The sequence below is a fragment of the Leptonychotes weddellii genome, chromosome 10 (assembly GCF_054177405.1).
Source record: "Leptonychotes weddellii isolate Sample4059 chromosome 10, ASM5417740v2, whole genome shotgun sequence".
In the NCBI taxonomy this organism is placed as follows: Eukaryota; Metazoa; Chordata; class Mammalia; order Carnivora; family Phocidae; genus Leptonychotes; species Leptonychotes weddellii.
The window spans coordinates 10,474,602-10,489,179 of record NC_138378.1 but is presented as its reverse complement, the minus strand read 5'-3'; the positions used below and the strand labels follow the sequence as shown (position 1 = coordinate 10,489,179).

The 14,578-nt window shown below is 43.9% G+C and overlaps 1 protein-coding gene across 2 annotated transcripts; it reads right to left on the bottom strand.

Moving 5' to 3' along the window:
• Positions 1 to 1,801: 1,801 nt before the first annotated feature.
• UBE2V1 (ubiquitin conjugating enzyme E2 V1) lies at positions 1,802 to 14,048 on the bottom strand. Of its 2 annotated transcripts, none has more exons than XM_081832601.1 (3): positions 13,877 to 14,048; positions 4,606 to 4,731; positions 1,802 to 3,384 (listed from the first exon to the last, which is right to left on the bottom strand). In XM_081832601.1, exons 1-3 carry the CDS (start codon positions 13,919 to 13,921, stop codon positions 3,238 to 3,240), a joined length of 318 nt encoding a protein of 105 aa, XP_081688727.1. In that variant the 5' UTR covers positions 13,922 to 14,048; the 3' UTR covers positions 1,802 to 3,237. The 2 variants fall into 2 exon arrangements, with proteins under 2 accessions (XP_081688727.1, XP_081688728.1); XM_081832602.1 differs by lacking the exon at positions 13,877 to 14,048 and adding an exon at positions 13,690 to 13,846.
• Between the last annotated feature and the right edge of the window lie 530 nt (positions 14,049 to 14,578).

The following is a 14,578-nucleotide window of genomic DNA, read 5'->3' as shown; positions in this document are numbered from 1 at the left end:
GTATCAGAAGGGGTGCTTCCTCTCCCACTCAGATTACCCTGGAGACCTCCATGCACCCCCACACCCTGCAGACACCCTGCAGGTCTACACAGTGAGAAAGAACACAAGTATCTTCTCTCAAGAGCAAAGACCTGGCAGGCGCTGGGGACTGGAGGCGTGTGAGCTGAGGCCACCTGGTGAAGCAGTGCGCTCAGCCCCCGGATGAGCGCTTTTTCTGTGCCCTAAACTGAGGCCCGGACGGCAGACATACCTGTAAACCCATCAGCAACAATGAGGAGCAAATCACATGACTCTGGGACATAAGCACAAATCAGACTCCATTATCACAAGACGGTTCCAGTGGATTTTCCAAAAGCTCTGAGGTCAGTTCTGTGTCGTGCACTAAGAAGGTGAAAGGTGCACTCTAGCATTTCAGATGGCTCTTCTCTCTGGAGGTCACGCAGCCCATGAGAGTTGCCACCTTTAGAGTTAGCCCTGAATTTGCCTTGGGGTTTTCCAGGAGCATTCTGAAATAATTTTAGAACCTCCCCTGTCCCTTCCCTCCCTCGGGAAAGCTAAGGACTAAGAGTGAAGAACCCACAGCTGGAAGGCAGCAATTCACTCCGGAGGCCTCCTAGGGACCCATATGGCAGAAATTTGGGCAGTGCTTTCTGGAGGGTGGCCTGGTAGGAACAATCTGGCTCCACCCAGGCACCAGGTTCTGACATGTGAGCTGGCCCCGACAGCCACGAAAGAATGGCCTGGCTCCTGGCACAGGACACCAAGGTCATGCCTGCTGGCGGCTGGGACCACAGCAGGAAGTTCAAATCCTGGTTAAAAACAGCCACAGACACATTTCCACTCCGTACACAGTAGGTAGTAGACAAACTGTCAATTGTCAGGCAAAACTCGTCTCCAACACCAGAAATCCATGTGAAAGTCCTATATTTCCCTTCCCAATAGACTACTAAATCCAGCTGGTAAGTAGGTACTAGAGGGGACTTAATAGCTGGAGTCCCACAAAGCTACTTAAAGGAAAGACTCCCCCGCCCCCGCCCTTTTCACCATAACCTTGTCGGACAGGGGTTGGCAAACTGTGGTCCATGGGCCAAATCTGGCCCACTGCCTGTTTGATGAAGAATGATTTCTACAGATGAACATTTACAACGGACTTGATATATAATGCAATGGATTTGATAAATCATACAACAGATTTGATAAATCAGGAATACTAACTTTAAATTCCAGTAAGCAAAATGTTATCCTCTAAAAAAAAGAATTCCATTTCTCTCATTAGTTGACCTGTAACATTAGAAAAGAACTATACTCAATTACTAGATTTTGAATTCCATCAATAAACAATTTTGTGGAAATCTGTTTTCTCTCACTATATAAATATTTACATAGTACCTTTAATTTTGCCTCTTGGCTCACAAAGCCTAAGTATTTACTTACTTAGGCCCTTGGAGGAAAGAGGTTTGCCGACCCCTGATTTAGGACATCAGTTTGAATCCCAAAGCATCTAAAACATCAAAGTCTGTTCCTAAATTACATGCCAAGAGGAAGAAGGGCACAGCTTCTTAAATATTAACGCACACTTTTTTTTTTTATTATATTAAAATCAGGCAATGGTCTGACAATAAAAAGGCTGCTTATGGAATACTGTTATGTTCAACTTTACTTACAGGATGTTAAATCCTTAGAACTAAGGTATCCCCCAGAAAAAGATTAATGGAAACATCGATTGCTTTTCAGACTTGATAGTTGCTGCTTCAAAAGGTGGTTTTATACAAACACTAAATTAAAAAAAAAAAAAAAAAACTTTAGAACACAATGAATCGCTTTTATTTCGGTATGCATCCACATCTCAGCATTTAGTGGTCCTGAACAGAAAAGTGGAAAAATGCAGCAATTTGCCAGGAAGTCAAGCCCGCCAATTTCGGGGATCTGCTGTGCACACCGAGTTCTTTCTTAATCCCTGCTGAGGACCGTGGGAAGCAGCAGCACCAAAACCAAAGTATGCACCGAATTCAAGGTTCTTTTTCGTTCCAGTTGTCAGATTCCAAACTAGACCCAAATGGATTGTAAGATGACCACGTGAGAACCCTGTTTAAAACTTCAATTTTTAAAAGCCAAAGCAATTACAGGAAAAGAAAACAATTCATTCAGAGGGATCGTGTGTGCTTACAAGTGTCTTCTGTGGCCTTTCTCCAAGTTTAACCACCAAGCACTTTGAGAGCTGGCAGATCTGAGTACCCCTGGTGACTGTTCTTTTCACTTTATCAAAACCTGAGCTAAAAAACCGCATCAGCTGACGATGACAGCAGAAGGTGGCAGGGCTGAGGACCCAATATTCATTCCCAGGCTGGTGGAGAGTGAGTAAATGTGGTTCCAAAACTAAATGAGGGAAGTCAGAGACTCTTTCCAACCTTACCTGATGGCTTCTGGCCAAAGCAAGGAAGTGTCGTGGACAGTGTTGGGTGGTAATGGTGCAAAAAGGGTCTTGAGGAGGAGGAAGGAAAAAGCAGCACCCCTCGATTAAGGTGGGGGAGAAGATATGGGAAAGCCCTGAATTCCTCACCAAAGGCCAATTTCAGAGGGGAGCGGAGGGGGTTACAATCTATGCTTCGGCCAAGGGTGGTCATGGGAAGTGGAGAAAGGATGATGGCTTAGAGGGGGGAGGGCATCATTTAAGACTTAAAAAAAAGAAACCAGGGGTGCAGCTGGAGCACCCCCACACACCCAGCAGTAGTCCCACAGGCTGCGACCTGAAACCTTCACACCTACTCTAGCAAGCCACCCCAAGCTGGAGGGCTGTTGCAGGGATGGAGGGAGGGAGGGAAGGAGGGGAGGAGGCAGGGAGGCAGGGGGAGGAGAAGGGGAGAAGGCAGAGACCCCAGGCCATGTAATCAGCAGCAAGGTGATTGTGTGATGTGTCTTTTCACAGTTGAGTTAGATGTGCCCCACCGGTTATGATGGGAATCAATTTAAATATACTTTCCTGATCCCAGAAGTTCAACTATGTGGACAGTGGTTACACTTGACAGGATGATTTGTTATAGCACAACTTATATATTTCAAATGGACAAAAAAATTAGTATCGTTTACAGTATCTTAAGATAAATTGCCTTTGAATGGGAGCTTCCTTTCCAGTACTTTGAGGTCTACAAGACGTATCTAGAAAATGTACTACTGTGGAAAATGACTGCTTAAATCGAATGGGGGGGAGGGGGGAGGGCCTGTGGTTTCTCTTTTTGATTAATTGCTGTAACACTGTCCTTCAGGCGGCTGAGGGAGTTTCATGTTTTCTTTAGACATCATTAGGCGCCGGAGCTCTTGCAGGACAACTTTGATGCTATATGAATTCTGCCATTTTGCTAGCACTGATATGGCTCTTGGGTCCACCTACGAAAAGGCAAACAAAAAACTGTCAGGCTCTCAAACAAATGCACTGCTATGTGCTGGAGTAAAGCTGCAGATAGGAGTAAAATGCATTTTTCCAGTTGAACATGCCCATCACACAATGGTATCTGACATGCAGAAAATACCTGCGTGATCCCTCCCTCCGGTCAGTCTGTGTTTCCTGGTTTGTGTCCCAAACCCTCACCATTTGGGAGAAGGAAACTATGGATAAGTAAAGCCACCCTTAGAGAAACGGCCCTGACACTTGGCAAGAGTCCAGCTGGCTCTAGAACAGTGACCTGCTCTCCTGGACAGGCTGCTATGGCTCAGGGTCCTTTCTCAACGCCACACCCAGGTGGTGGATGCTAATGGCGCACAGAGCAGTAAGGAGCAAAGGCGAGCGGTGGCCCAGATCCACGCTCTCGTGACAAGGACCTGCCTCCGAGTCACACTGTCAAGTTTGTGCAGCAAATCCCAAAAGAAATCTCCCAAAGTGTGGGTCGAGTTCTGGGTTCAGGACTTTTGGTGGAACTCAGATGCAACATGAAACACTGAACACACAGCAACGAGGCTCATCTCTTTTTTGCTTTTCTTTCAAGTCTTCTGAATATCTCAAAACAAAGGCTTAGCTCACATGATGCTTAACGTGTAAAACCCTTCAACGCTCGCTGATCTCCCCTTTGAACAAGAGAGTAGGTCTCAAAGGCTCAACGCCTTTGGCAAGAAACCTATGGAGGAAGAATTTATTAGCATCTCTTCGATTTTGTAGTATTTACTATTGCCACTACTGCCTTCTTATGTCAAGTGAGACTGGTTTTCCATTTATGGTAATAAAAATAAATTTAAAAAGCAAGGCCATTAAAGGAGAAAAAATAGCATGTATCGTAAGTAAGGCTCGGGAAGTATGAGTATGACCCTGGACAGGACTTTGCACCCGCAGGCTCCTCATCTCTACCTCATGAGGGTGCATCACGAAGACAGAATGACCTCCTATCTCAAGAGAGCCGCACGGTGTTGGCCTGGAGTGAGTGTGGCACGAACGATGATTTAAATATAGCTAAGGAACAGGCCCTCACCCCGAGTCTGCGTATGTTCATACTGCAGTATATTTCAGCATCAAACCACCAAGAAATATATGGACTTAGGGCCACAGCGCCCCTGATGTTTAAGTACAAAGCATTTCTCAACCCAAAGAAACAAGTATGGGCAGGAAAAACAACTTACCACTCCATTAGAACTATTAACTCCATTCATATTAATTTTTGTTACAAATCTTACAAAGGGGGGTGCTTCTGGGTATTTAGGTCCACATTCTATTTTAAGGCTGTATATTCGGTTTTCATAAATTGTCTGGAAAAAAAAGGTACAGAGACGTGAGGCAATTACAAACTATGAATTCAAAAAGGCAGATCTTTTGAAACCCCATTTATTCCTGCCTGCAGAACTGGTGCACGTGCTTCCTCTACACAGAGGCTGTCTACCTGTTACCCGTGAAGTCAGTAGTAACTAGTCCCCACACTAGTGTCTACGAACTCTTACCTCGGAGAATACAAAGAAAATTTACAACAGTATCACTGAAATTTCAAGTTAGTGTTATTTAAGTCCAACCAGATGGACTTGTTTGTACACTAACTTCTCTACTTTGCAGACCCGTCCCGTGCTCTGGGCAATGCTGTGTAAGAGGCATTCTTTACTCTGGGAAGCCACACTAAACGTATACTCACACCAGGGTCACCAGCCAATGCATTCACTACCACCATGTGCAAAGCACAGAACAGGCGGCTCTTTAGAAGAACTTCAAAATGAAACACAAGTTAGAGGGTGTGGGTGCAGATACGAGAGCCGCTTTCCCACTACCTCCTTACTCTGGGGCTGTGTGCCGCACCATCTCTCCCTGCAGGCTTTACATCGACCTGAGAGATTACAGGCATGTAGTGGGTGAGGCGGGCAGCCACGGATGCCAGGCCCGCAGAGGAAAAGACTGTCCTTCTTCAAACGCCAGCCGCGGCTCTGTAGAAAAAACTGGAAAGTCCAATCCCCCACGGCAATGAACTCTTCCCTGTAACTTCCACCCGATGAGCAGCAAAATGTGCTGCCGGTAGCAGGCTGTTCCATCTGCCTAGAGCGCCCTGCCGCACCCTCAAACTACTGCACATCCATCAAGACCCAGCTCAAACATCACCTGCTCAAACTTCACCCAGTTCAGTCATCACACAGGTTAGTCCACAGCTTTCTGTCCTCCATGAAGTGGCAATGTTATCATTTACATGTCTAAAGACCACCCTGAAAGGTGACGTGTCCCCATTAGGTTGGCCCCCTCGAAGGCAGGGCAACCCACCCTCCAATGGGTCCCCGTCCAGGGCACCAGTGCTCCCGCCTTCCTCAGTGCCACCTGCACAAGAAACAGCTCCTGTGTAAACAGCGACATCTAGCTGTCTTTGGGGGGAATCAATTACAGAAGATGTGATTTCAATCCTTGAAAACATTCTGTCTGAACAGTGGTCTAGCCCTAAGAAAAACACTGGAACATATTTTAAGATTCAGAAGGCATTCATAATACACCCATAGAAACCTTTCACATCCACTTAACAGGTACTCCAAACTGTGACAAACCTAAACTCAGTTCTGGATTTCCACCCACCCTCAACCTGCTCTTCCTCTCTTCTTCCTTTATAAATGGCACCACCACCTAGCAGTTAGTTAAAGCAAAACCTAGCAGCCAGCCACAATTCCCTTTTCTCTTACCCCCTACCTTCTAATCAAAAGGTTTTAGCTTCCACCTCCAAGAGCGATCCCACACCCACCCACTTCCCTCTACCATGCCCCTCGTCTCAATCACCCCACATCTCTGCTCTTTCTTGTTCCCCCTACAATCTGTTCTCCATACAGCAGCCTGGCTGATCTTTCAAAACCAAGAACTTAACCCCTCCAATGGCAGCTAGTGACCTGAGAAGGAAGCCCATGTTCTTGGATCATACCCTGCGCACCCCCGCCTTCCTCTTGTTTCTTCTTCTTCCTCTCCATCTAGCCCCAACTTCTCTCTACCTTGGGGCCCCAACACCAGTTGCTGTTCTGTGTCCACCCTGCAGCTCTTTGGCTCAAGGGCACCTTCTTCTCAGAAGTCCTCCTGACTCCCCATCTGAAGTCTTCTGTCAGACCTCCCTTGATAAACTAAGAACAAGGAGGGTGGGGGTCTCAACAGAACTGGTACTCAAATGTTCCTTGACTCGAATATTGCTCTTTCCAAGTTTATAAAATGAATAGCTTGCTGCAACTAAGGTGCTCCCTCAGAAGACAAAAATTCACTGCGTCAACACGACAAGAAGGAAGCAAACAGGGATTTATGGAAAATATGATAAAAGGTCTATATTCAGCACCTAGCACAGTCTCCATCAGCAACTATGCACTCGGCAGTATCTGTTGACTGCATAGATCCCAAGTTCATCTCTGGATGTCTGTCCTACATTCATACTCAATGGTTTTGTCACACAATTCAGATAGAATTTCTTATATAAAATAGTCCCTGGGGGCATGGGCTTGTGGTAAGTATCAAAATCAGTAAGTCTTTTAAAAAATATTCGGTATCACATTTTGGAGGTTCTGATGCACCAGTGTATTCACCTGCCAGTATGCTTTGTGGTTTATCAGTCTCGAAAAAATTTCACTAATCATTCTATTAACAACAGCATCAAAATGGCTAAGAAGGTGAGCAGCTTGGTAACAGGATTCTGATTATTACATATTTTAAATCTTATCACTTTCGACACTATGAAGTCTAATTTAAAAATGTGCATTCTATGACTAACTTCTTAAAAGGCAAAAAATACCAAATTTCTGACCATTGATGTTCAACTGGCAACTTCACTGGAACACAGTAAAAAATGCCTCAAGTCAAGTGAACATAAAGACACCTGAAGGATCATTAAAAAGTACAAAGCAAGACTTCTGTAGAAAACAGGGTTCTGGTTTTCTTCTTTTGTTTTGTTTACTAGTGTTCCAAGACCTGCTTTGTAAAAAAGTTTCACCGAAGAAAGGAATTATGCCTGAAGTACTGCTAGAGCATTCTGTCTATGAGGAACACTTCTCAAGATTCATTATCCTGCCTTCCTACAGGCAGACTTGTACTTATGAAGCTTGAGCTTCATGGGGCAATTTGGCAGCGCCTATCAAAATGTGAAACAGGCATGCTTAAACCAGCAAGACTATTTCTAGGAACTTCCTACAGGCAGACATGCACAAAAATGTGAAGCATTAAAAAAAAAAGTGAAGCATCATCTGCAATAGCAAAAATAACTATAAACAATCTAAATGTCCACCTGCAAGGGACTGACTGAACAAATATGGCATATTCCTAAAATTGGATACTTTGTAGCCTTTTCAAAGGCTGAGGCCCAGACACATACATGGAAAGACTGCCAAGACATGGGTCTTGGTACAGCCAGCCAGTTGCAGAATATGTACAACCTATAAAAGCCGACAGACACCCCCCTCCAACTAAGGCTACATTAATGTGCACACACGTTGTTTCATCCACTAGACACTACAAGCCTGCAGCCTAAAGATGACAAACTTTTCCTGGGCCTAAAATATATATATGAGAATCCCAGCCGAATCATGATGAAAAACGTCAGATAAATTCCAATACAGACATTCTACAAAGTACCTAACCAGTATGCCTCAAAATTGTCAAGGGCAACAAAACCAAGAAAAACCTGAAATTGTCACAGCCATGAGAAGCCCAGGATATGACAATAAAAATATAATGTAGTATCTCGGATAGGATTCTGGAATCGAAAATACACACAAGGTAAAAGCTAAGAACACCTGAATAAGATATGGACTTTAGTTAATAGTAATGCATCAATATGGGGCCACTGGTGGTGACAAATGTACTATCCCAATATAAGATGCGAACAACAGGGGAAACTGGGGGAGGGGTACACATGGAACTTTCCATACTACCCTTCCACTTTTTCTATAAGTCTCAAAGTATTGTGAAATAAATGTATCTTTAAAATGTAGGAGATATGAGAAAAGGAAAAGGTACTGGTTGCAAAAACGAGAAAATCACAAACTGTCAGTATATAAAAAGGTGACTCAGGTCAACCAGATGACCGCTACTCAAGTGAAATCTTGCGCAGGCGTACTTAACTTATGTGCGCTGTCCAAGGTGGGCATGTGCTGTGTGAGAACAAGGTGTGGGCCCTTCAAAAAGTGAGAAAGTCTATATGGCTCTGGATGAAGACAGGGAGGAAAATGCACAGGAAGAGGTGTGGAAGGAGATGGACCGGATGCTGCTCACAGTTCATCTGGAGAGCAGGGATATGGCAGTTAGGGATAAGCCAGGAAACAAGACAGAACACTAGGCATTTTAACAGAGAATTTAACATAGGGAATTGGTTAAACAGGTGTCACTGGACTGAAAACACAAAAAGAGAACCTGAGCTAACACAGGGATAACCTGCAGAAAACAGGTGGCACCCCTTAAGGCTGGGGGAACCAAGGGAATAAGCCAGTTTTTCAGACCTAGAGGCTCAGGGCCAGAGGTCTCTAGAGTTGAACTCAGATCTGTGAGGAGGGGTGCCGCAGGCTGGCTCTGGGAGTGCCCCCAAGAGCTGGAGGCTGGTACCCACTGCTGATGCCGGGATGAAGGGCCATTACCAGAGTGGCACAGAAAGAACAGGCAAACAAGCAGAAGCAAGTCCCTTCTCCTTGCCTCTCAGGCGCTTTCCTGTGTCCCTGACTGGAGGAACCTAATAGGGCACCAGCTGGCAAAGGAAACCTGTAGTTTGCAGAGTCCCAGCCCCAGTATCCAAAAGCAGAGCTGAGGAAGTTGGGCTTGGAGCTTAAGTGGGCACCTGCACATCCCTCCAGACGGTGACAAGACACAATTTTCCTCTGTACAGAGCCTCTCCCTCTTGCCACCAGTCAGGGTATCCTGCTGAGTGAGCCACCAGACCAGTCTTCAGGCAACATTAACTATTCATTTCTCCAAGTCAATGCTAGTGCCACTTAGAATATTCTAGAACCGAAAGACTAAATTGTCCAGCTAACCACACAATCCTAATATAAAATACACAGGAGAAAGGAAGCACTTATTCCTTTCCATTCGCTTTCTGTTCCTGTCACGTCAGCCCGCGTGCGCCCCTCATCTAGGCCATGAGAGCTGCTCTGGTTTCCAGCGTCTTTCAGTGTCCCCAACACTGTCACTGCCTCCTGGGACCACTCCTCCCGGTGCTCGGTTCTGATGGCTGTGCCCCCCCCCCCATGTCCTCCCAGCCCCAGGGCTAAGCTGTTGTTTCCTGCAGTGTTATCTCTGTGGTCCCACAGTGTGCCTTCTCTGCTTTTTCAGGCCAACACTAATTTGATCAACTTCCTATATTAAATTCTCTCTGTTGAAATACATAGCATGGTTTCTCTTTTCCTAACACAGAGTTAAGGGGAACAAAGTGAACTTCTTACTTTACATACTCTGTATTGTTTGAGAATTTTTATGAGGATATATTCATGTATCAGACATGCCACATAAAGCTGTTTAAAAAGAGATCAATATGCACTGATATGGAAAGACATCCACCATCTGTTAACCATCTGTTAAGTGAAAAAAATGAAGTTACAAAACATTATGCATAGCAAGGTCTCATTTTTATTAAAAAGGATATGTACTTATGTTTGTGCATCCAAAGCAAAAGCCGGTAGAAACACACTCATTCTGTGGGGAGTATAATGAAATGGGGGAAGGATCACCTTCCTTTTACCTCACACATTCCTGTAATTATGTTTTGTTCTTAAGCATGCATACAGTATTTTTAGATAAGTACGTGTATAAACACACACCCATGCTCTAACCCGCACCTAAAAACATTATCTTGGACAACCCCAGAGACACAGTGTTTCTCAACCACAGCAATTTCTGCCCACCCCCCTCAGGGTGGGGTGGGAATTAGGCAACATCTGGAGACATTAATGGCTGTCACAACTGGGGGAGGGAGGTGCTACTGGTATCTGGTGAGCAGAGACCAGGGATGCTGCTAATCCCACAATGCACAGCACAGCCCCACAACAAAGATTGATCCAGCTCAAGATGTCAATAGCACTGAAGCTGAGAAAATGCTCTGTAACCTGGCTATTCTTAGCGCCTCTGGGGTCAGAGTAGAAATAATCCACATCTAATGCTGTGGACAACTGGACATTTGCCAGAATTTTGCAAAGGGCACTTGGATGAGAAACTTACTTTTAGGTTTGGAGAACTTGCTTTCTTAAAAAAAAAAAAAAAAAAATCAAATAGCTAACACACATATAATTAAAGCAACTCAGAGTACAGAAAAGGTATACGGTAAAAAAATAAGTCTCCTTTCCACCCTGGTCCCAGCTAGCTAGATCCCTTTTGAGGAAGGCAACCACTGTCACCAACTTCTTTCATGTTCCCCCCAAAGTACTGTAAACACAAAGAAGCACAAGTATATGTATGACTTCTTCCTCTGCCCCCCCCACTCCTCCCCACCCCAGTGGCAGCATATCCTATACTGCTTTGTACCTTTTTTCACTTAAATATCATGGAAATCATTCCATTTCAGCACACATTATATCTGTCTCTTTCTTTTCAACAGCTAAACAGTACATACTATGGTCTACTGGAAGACTCTGAGGTGGTTTCCAGTATTTTGCTACTACTGAAAACACTGCATTCAGTAACTGTACATACAGGCCTTTGGGTAACACATTTAAAAAAGCTGAGTAAATTCCTAGAATTTCTGGATCACTTTTGATGGAGGATTTTGAGTTATACAGTCACAAAAATACAACAGGCAGATGAGTTACTCAAGTGCTCTATTTAGATACTTTAATAATTACGCTGATATTCCAGAGGCCCAGCATACACCTTGTATGTTAGTCATAAAGCAGACTGGTCACAGGAAGCACCTAGAAGCAGACAGTTTTCTTCTTTGCTTTTAACCTTGGGGAGCCAGGGCAAGCATAACTATAGGGGTAAAAAAAAACAGTCAGTGACAAGCATTGGTGAGGGTGTGGAGAAGCAGAAACCCTCATGTACTGCTAATGGAAACATAAACTGGTGTAGCCGCTTGGAAAAACAGTCTGACCGTTATTTAAAATGTTAAACATAAAGTTACCATATGATCCAGATGGTTCAACTCCTAGGTATACACCTAAGAGAAATTAAAACATATGTCCATACAAAAACCTGTACACAAATATTCATAGTAGCATTATTCATAATAGGCAAAAAAATGGAAAAAAATCCAAATATCTACCAGCTAGTTAATGGATAAAGAAAATATGGTCTATCTACACAACAGAATATTATTCAGCCATGAAAAGGAATGAACTACTGGTAAGTGCTAGAACACGTATGAACCTTGAAAACAGTAAAAGCTACCACAAAAGACCACATGTTGTGTGATTCCATTTATATGAAATGTCCAGAACAGACAAATTCATAGGGACAGAGTAAATGAGTGGTGGTCAAAGGTGAGGGAGGGGGGTGGGGGACAGATTGGGAGCGACTGCCAATGGGGAAGGAGGTTTCTCTCTGGGGTAATGAAAATGTTCTGAAATTAGTGACAGTTGCACAATTCTGAATATAACAAAAACCACCGAACGGTACACTTTACAAGTGTATTCTACAGTAAGTGGATTCTACAATATGTGACTTACATCTCAGTAGAGCTACCATATACATATATGTATAAAGAACGTGTGGAAAGCAACTTGCATACTGTAGCTGCTCATTAAAAGGGAGTCCCCTGTGGAAAGAGTTAAAATGAAACCCAGGGTAATCCAAGGTGTTGTAGGTAGAACAAAATATTTCCAATGGAATCTGGTGGTTCATTTTGTTTGTTCATTTGTTGAAGTGTATAATTCAGTGGTATTTAGTGTATTCGCAATGTTGTACACTGGTTCATTCTTAATTTGTTAGAACCTGAAAATCAGTCTGCTAATGAACAAATCTATTGAACAACTACCCCATGCTGAGTCATTTCCAGGTGCTCTGGTGAGTTAGGAAGAGGGAAGAATGGTTCTCATCCGCAAGAAACCTGAACCATTCTTAGGCAGAGAAGAAATGCAGTGAAGGAAGCCATCACCACACAGTGGACTTCCAGAGATGGCAAGAAATGATCTCCACGAAGAAACAAGCTTCCTAGATCAAGTTTTCCCCAGCATTTAGTAGATCCAGAAATCCTGGTTTTCAGAGATTTTTTTTAAAAAGATAAGGAAATGAATAAAAACAGCAAATTGAATATTTTTCTTTAACCCAAAAAACAAAACCGTGGGATGAAAGATGACTCAAGAGGTAACGTTAAATGGCAAAGCCAGTCATTCACCAGAGTGTTTACGACGGTCCAAGATGAACAGATTTTCCTAACACTTAATGAGCATGACCTTGTTTCAGCCGGGGCCACATCCCACATGTCTTTCTACTTCCCACAGAGCTGGTGTAGAGCCTGCGCACGCAGTGAAAAGAATGCATGGCCACCATCATCTTCGAGCACAAGCACATACAGGAAAGGTCCTGCCACATTCAGGCAGAATCTCCCATTGTCTGAAACAAGTGTCACATCATGGGAATCTATTTCTGTACTCCTACCTCGTATTACTACTTAACACTCTGGCTAATTCTATAATGGGAACAAATGAAATCTCAAAATCCGAACAGAAAGGAGATAATGTAGCACAGGGTTAGGAGCACAGGTTCTGGAGTCAGAACCCCCTTGGGAATTATCAGCTATGTGACTTTGGGCAAGTAACTTTACTTCTCTGAGTCTGTTTCCTCACCTGTAAAATGGGATGTGACGACACAGTAGTAGCCCCTAACAACAGGTTCTTGTGAGAATTCAATGACATTTCTTGGGGGTTCTACTATGTACACTAAAAAGTTAGCTGGCATTATGAAGCCTGGGAACTCTCACAGATCACGAAGCTCTAAAAGAGAGGTCAATTTTCTCATCCCCATTGTCTTCTGTCTTCTATGCAAAGGCCTCTGGGTCTCACAGTGCTGCAAGAGACCAGTGCCAACCAGACAGGCAATCGCCTTTGCTGAACAGCCCGATTAATTAGGATATGGGTGCGTGGTAGACCCGGGAAACCGTGAATGAAAACCACAACCATGAAGGCTTTCCAAGTGCATTTGGACGCTGTCTTCAGAACATTGGCTGTATCTGGAGGCTTATTATTTGATAAGCCCAAGAGTTTGTTCTAAAGTACACGTGAGGGTGCAAGGACCTCACACCTCCCTGTCTACATTGCCATGTAAATTCACACTATGAGTCTAAACAGGTTTTTGCTTACCATGTAGAGGGATTAAACAGCATCAGAGGAGGTTCAAATATATAAACTGAAACTGGTCAAAAAAGAATAGCCACATTTCAGAAAATATACCATTGGTGAGTTTTTTCCGTGATAAGGCTAATATTTCTTAAAAGGAGGCACAGTGAATTTAAGACATTGACATTTATAGCCGTAGCTCGACGCTTACTCTTGGAGGCCCAATTATCATCCCTGTCCATCTTGTAAGTGTCATGTCTTCGTCATCTTCTAGACCCCAGCTAACTGTGCCATCTCCTACTCCTTTCTGGCCTTCTTCCAGTTCTTCCAACAGTCGAAAATTGCGAGGGACTTTTACTCCTAAAATAAATGGAAAGAAATTCAAGATACTAGCAACTCCAGGGGAACCTGTAAGGCTAGATCTGGCTGCTCGTTATTACTAAGTGGAAATAAAGATGCTAACATGCAAAAAATGGCTGAAAGTCGTCGTCCCTCAAACTTGCTTACAGAGCTTCCGGTACCGACCAGCGCGCCCACAAGGAAGGGCCACATGGTTTTATTTCAGGTGAAGTGACCACTGAATCAAGTCTAGAAAGACTACCCCCCCACCCCTAGCCCCACAGCTTTGATAAACTTCATCAAGAGTTTACGTGTCAAAATGTTGATCAATTTGGGTCCATAACAGATGAAAACCACCAATATCGGTATCATGAGTAGTAAGTGCCTTGGAAGAGAAGAGGCTACTGCTTTTGTTTCATTCTTATTACACATTTCTGAGGCTAAGGGTGTGTGCATTTGTTGGAATGACACTCAAACTACCTCAGGAGGAAGAGCCAGCCGCCACGGCCACATGAAATAAAAATGGTATCCTTTTGATCAGCTAAGAGTCAAAACTGAAGGCGCCAAGGATAAA

Bases quoted from the DNA above. Each gene is read 5' to 3' on its own strand.
- UBE2V1 (XM_081832601.1), bottom strand. From the start codon at position 13,921: ATGACACTTACAAGATGGACAGGGATGATAATTGGGCCTCCAAGA. The intron at 4,732-13,876 runs GTAAGCGTCGAG...TTTTTTTTCCAG, and splicing joins TGATAATTGGGCCTCCAAGA to ACAATTTATGAAAACCGAAT. The intron at 3,385-4,605 runs GTAAGTTGTTTT...GCCTTTTCGTAG, and splicing joins TTAATAGTTCTAATGGAGTG to GTGGACCCAAGAGCCATATC.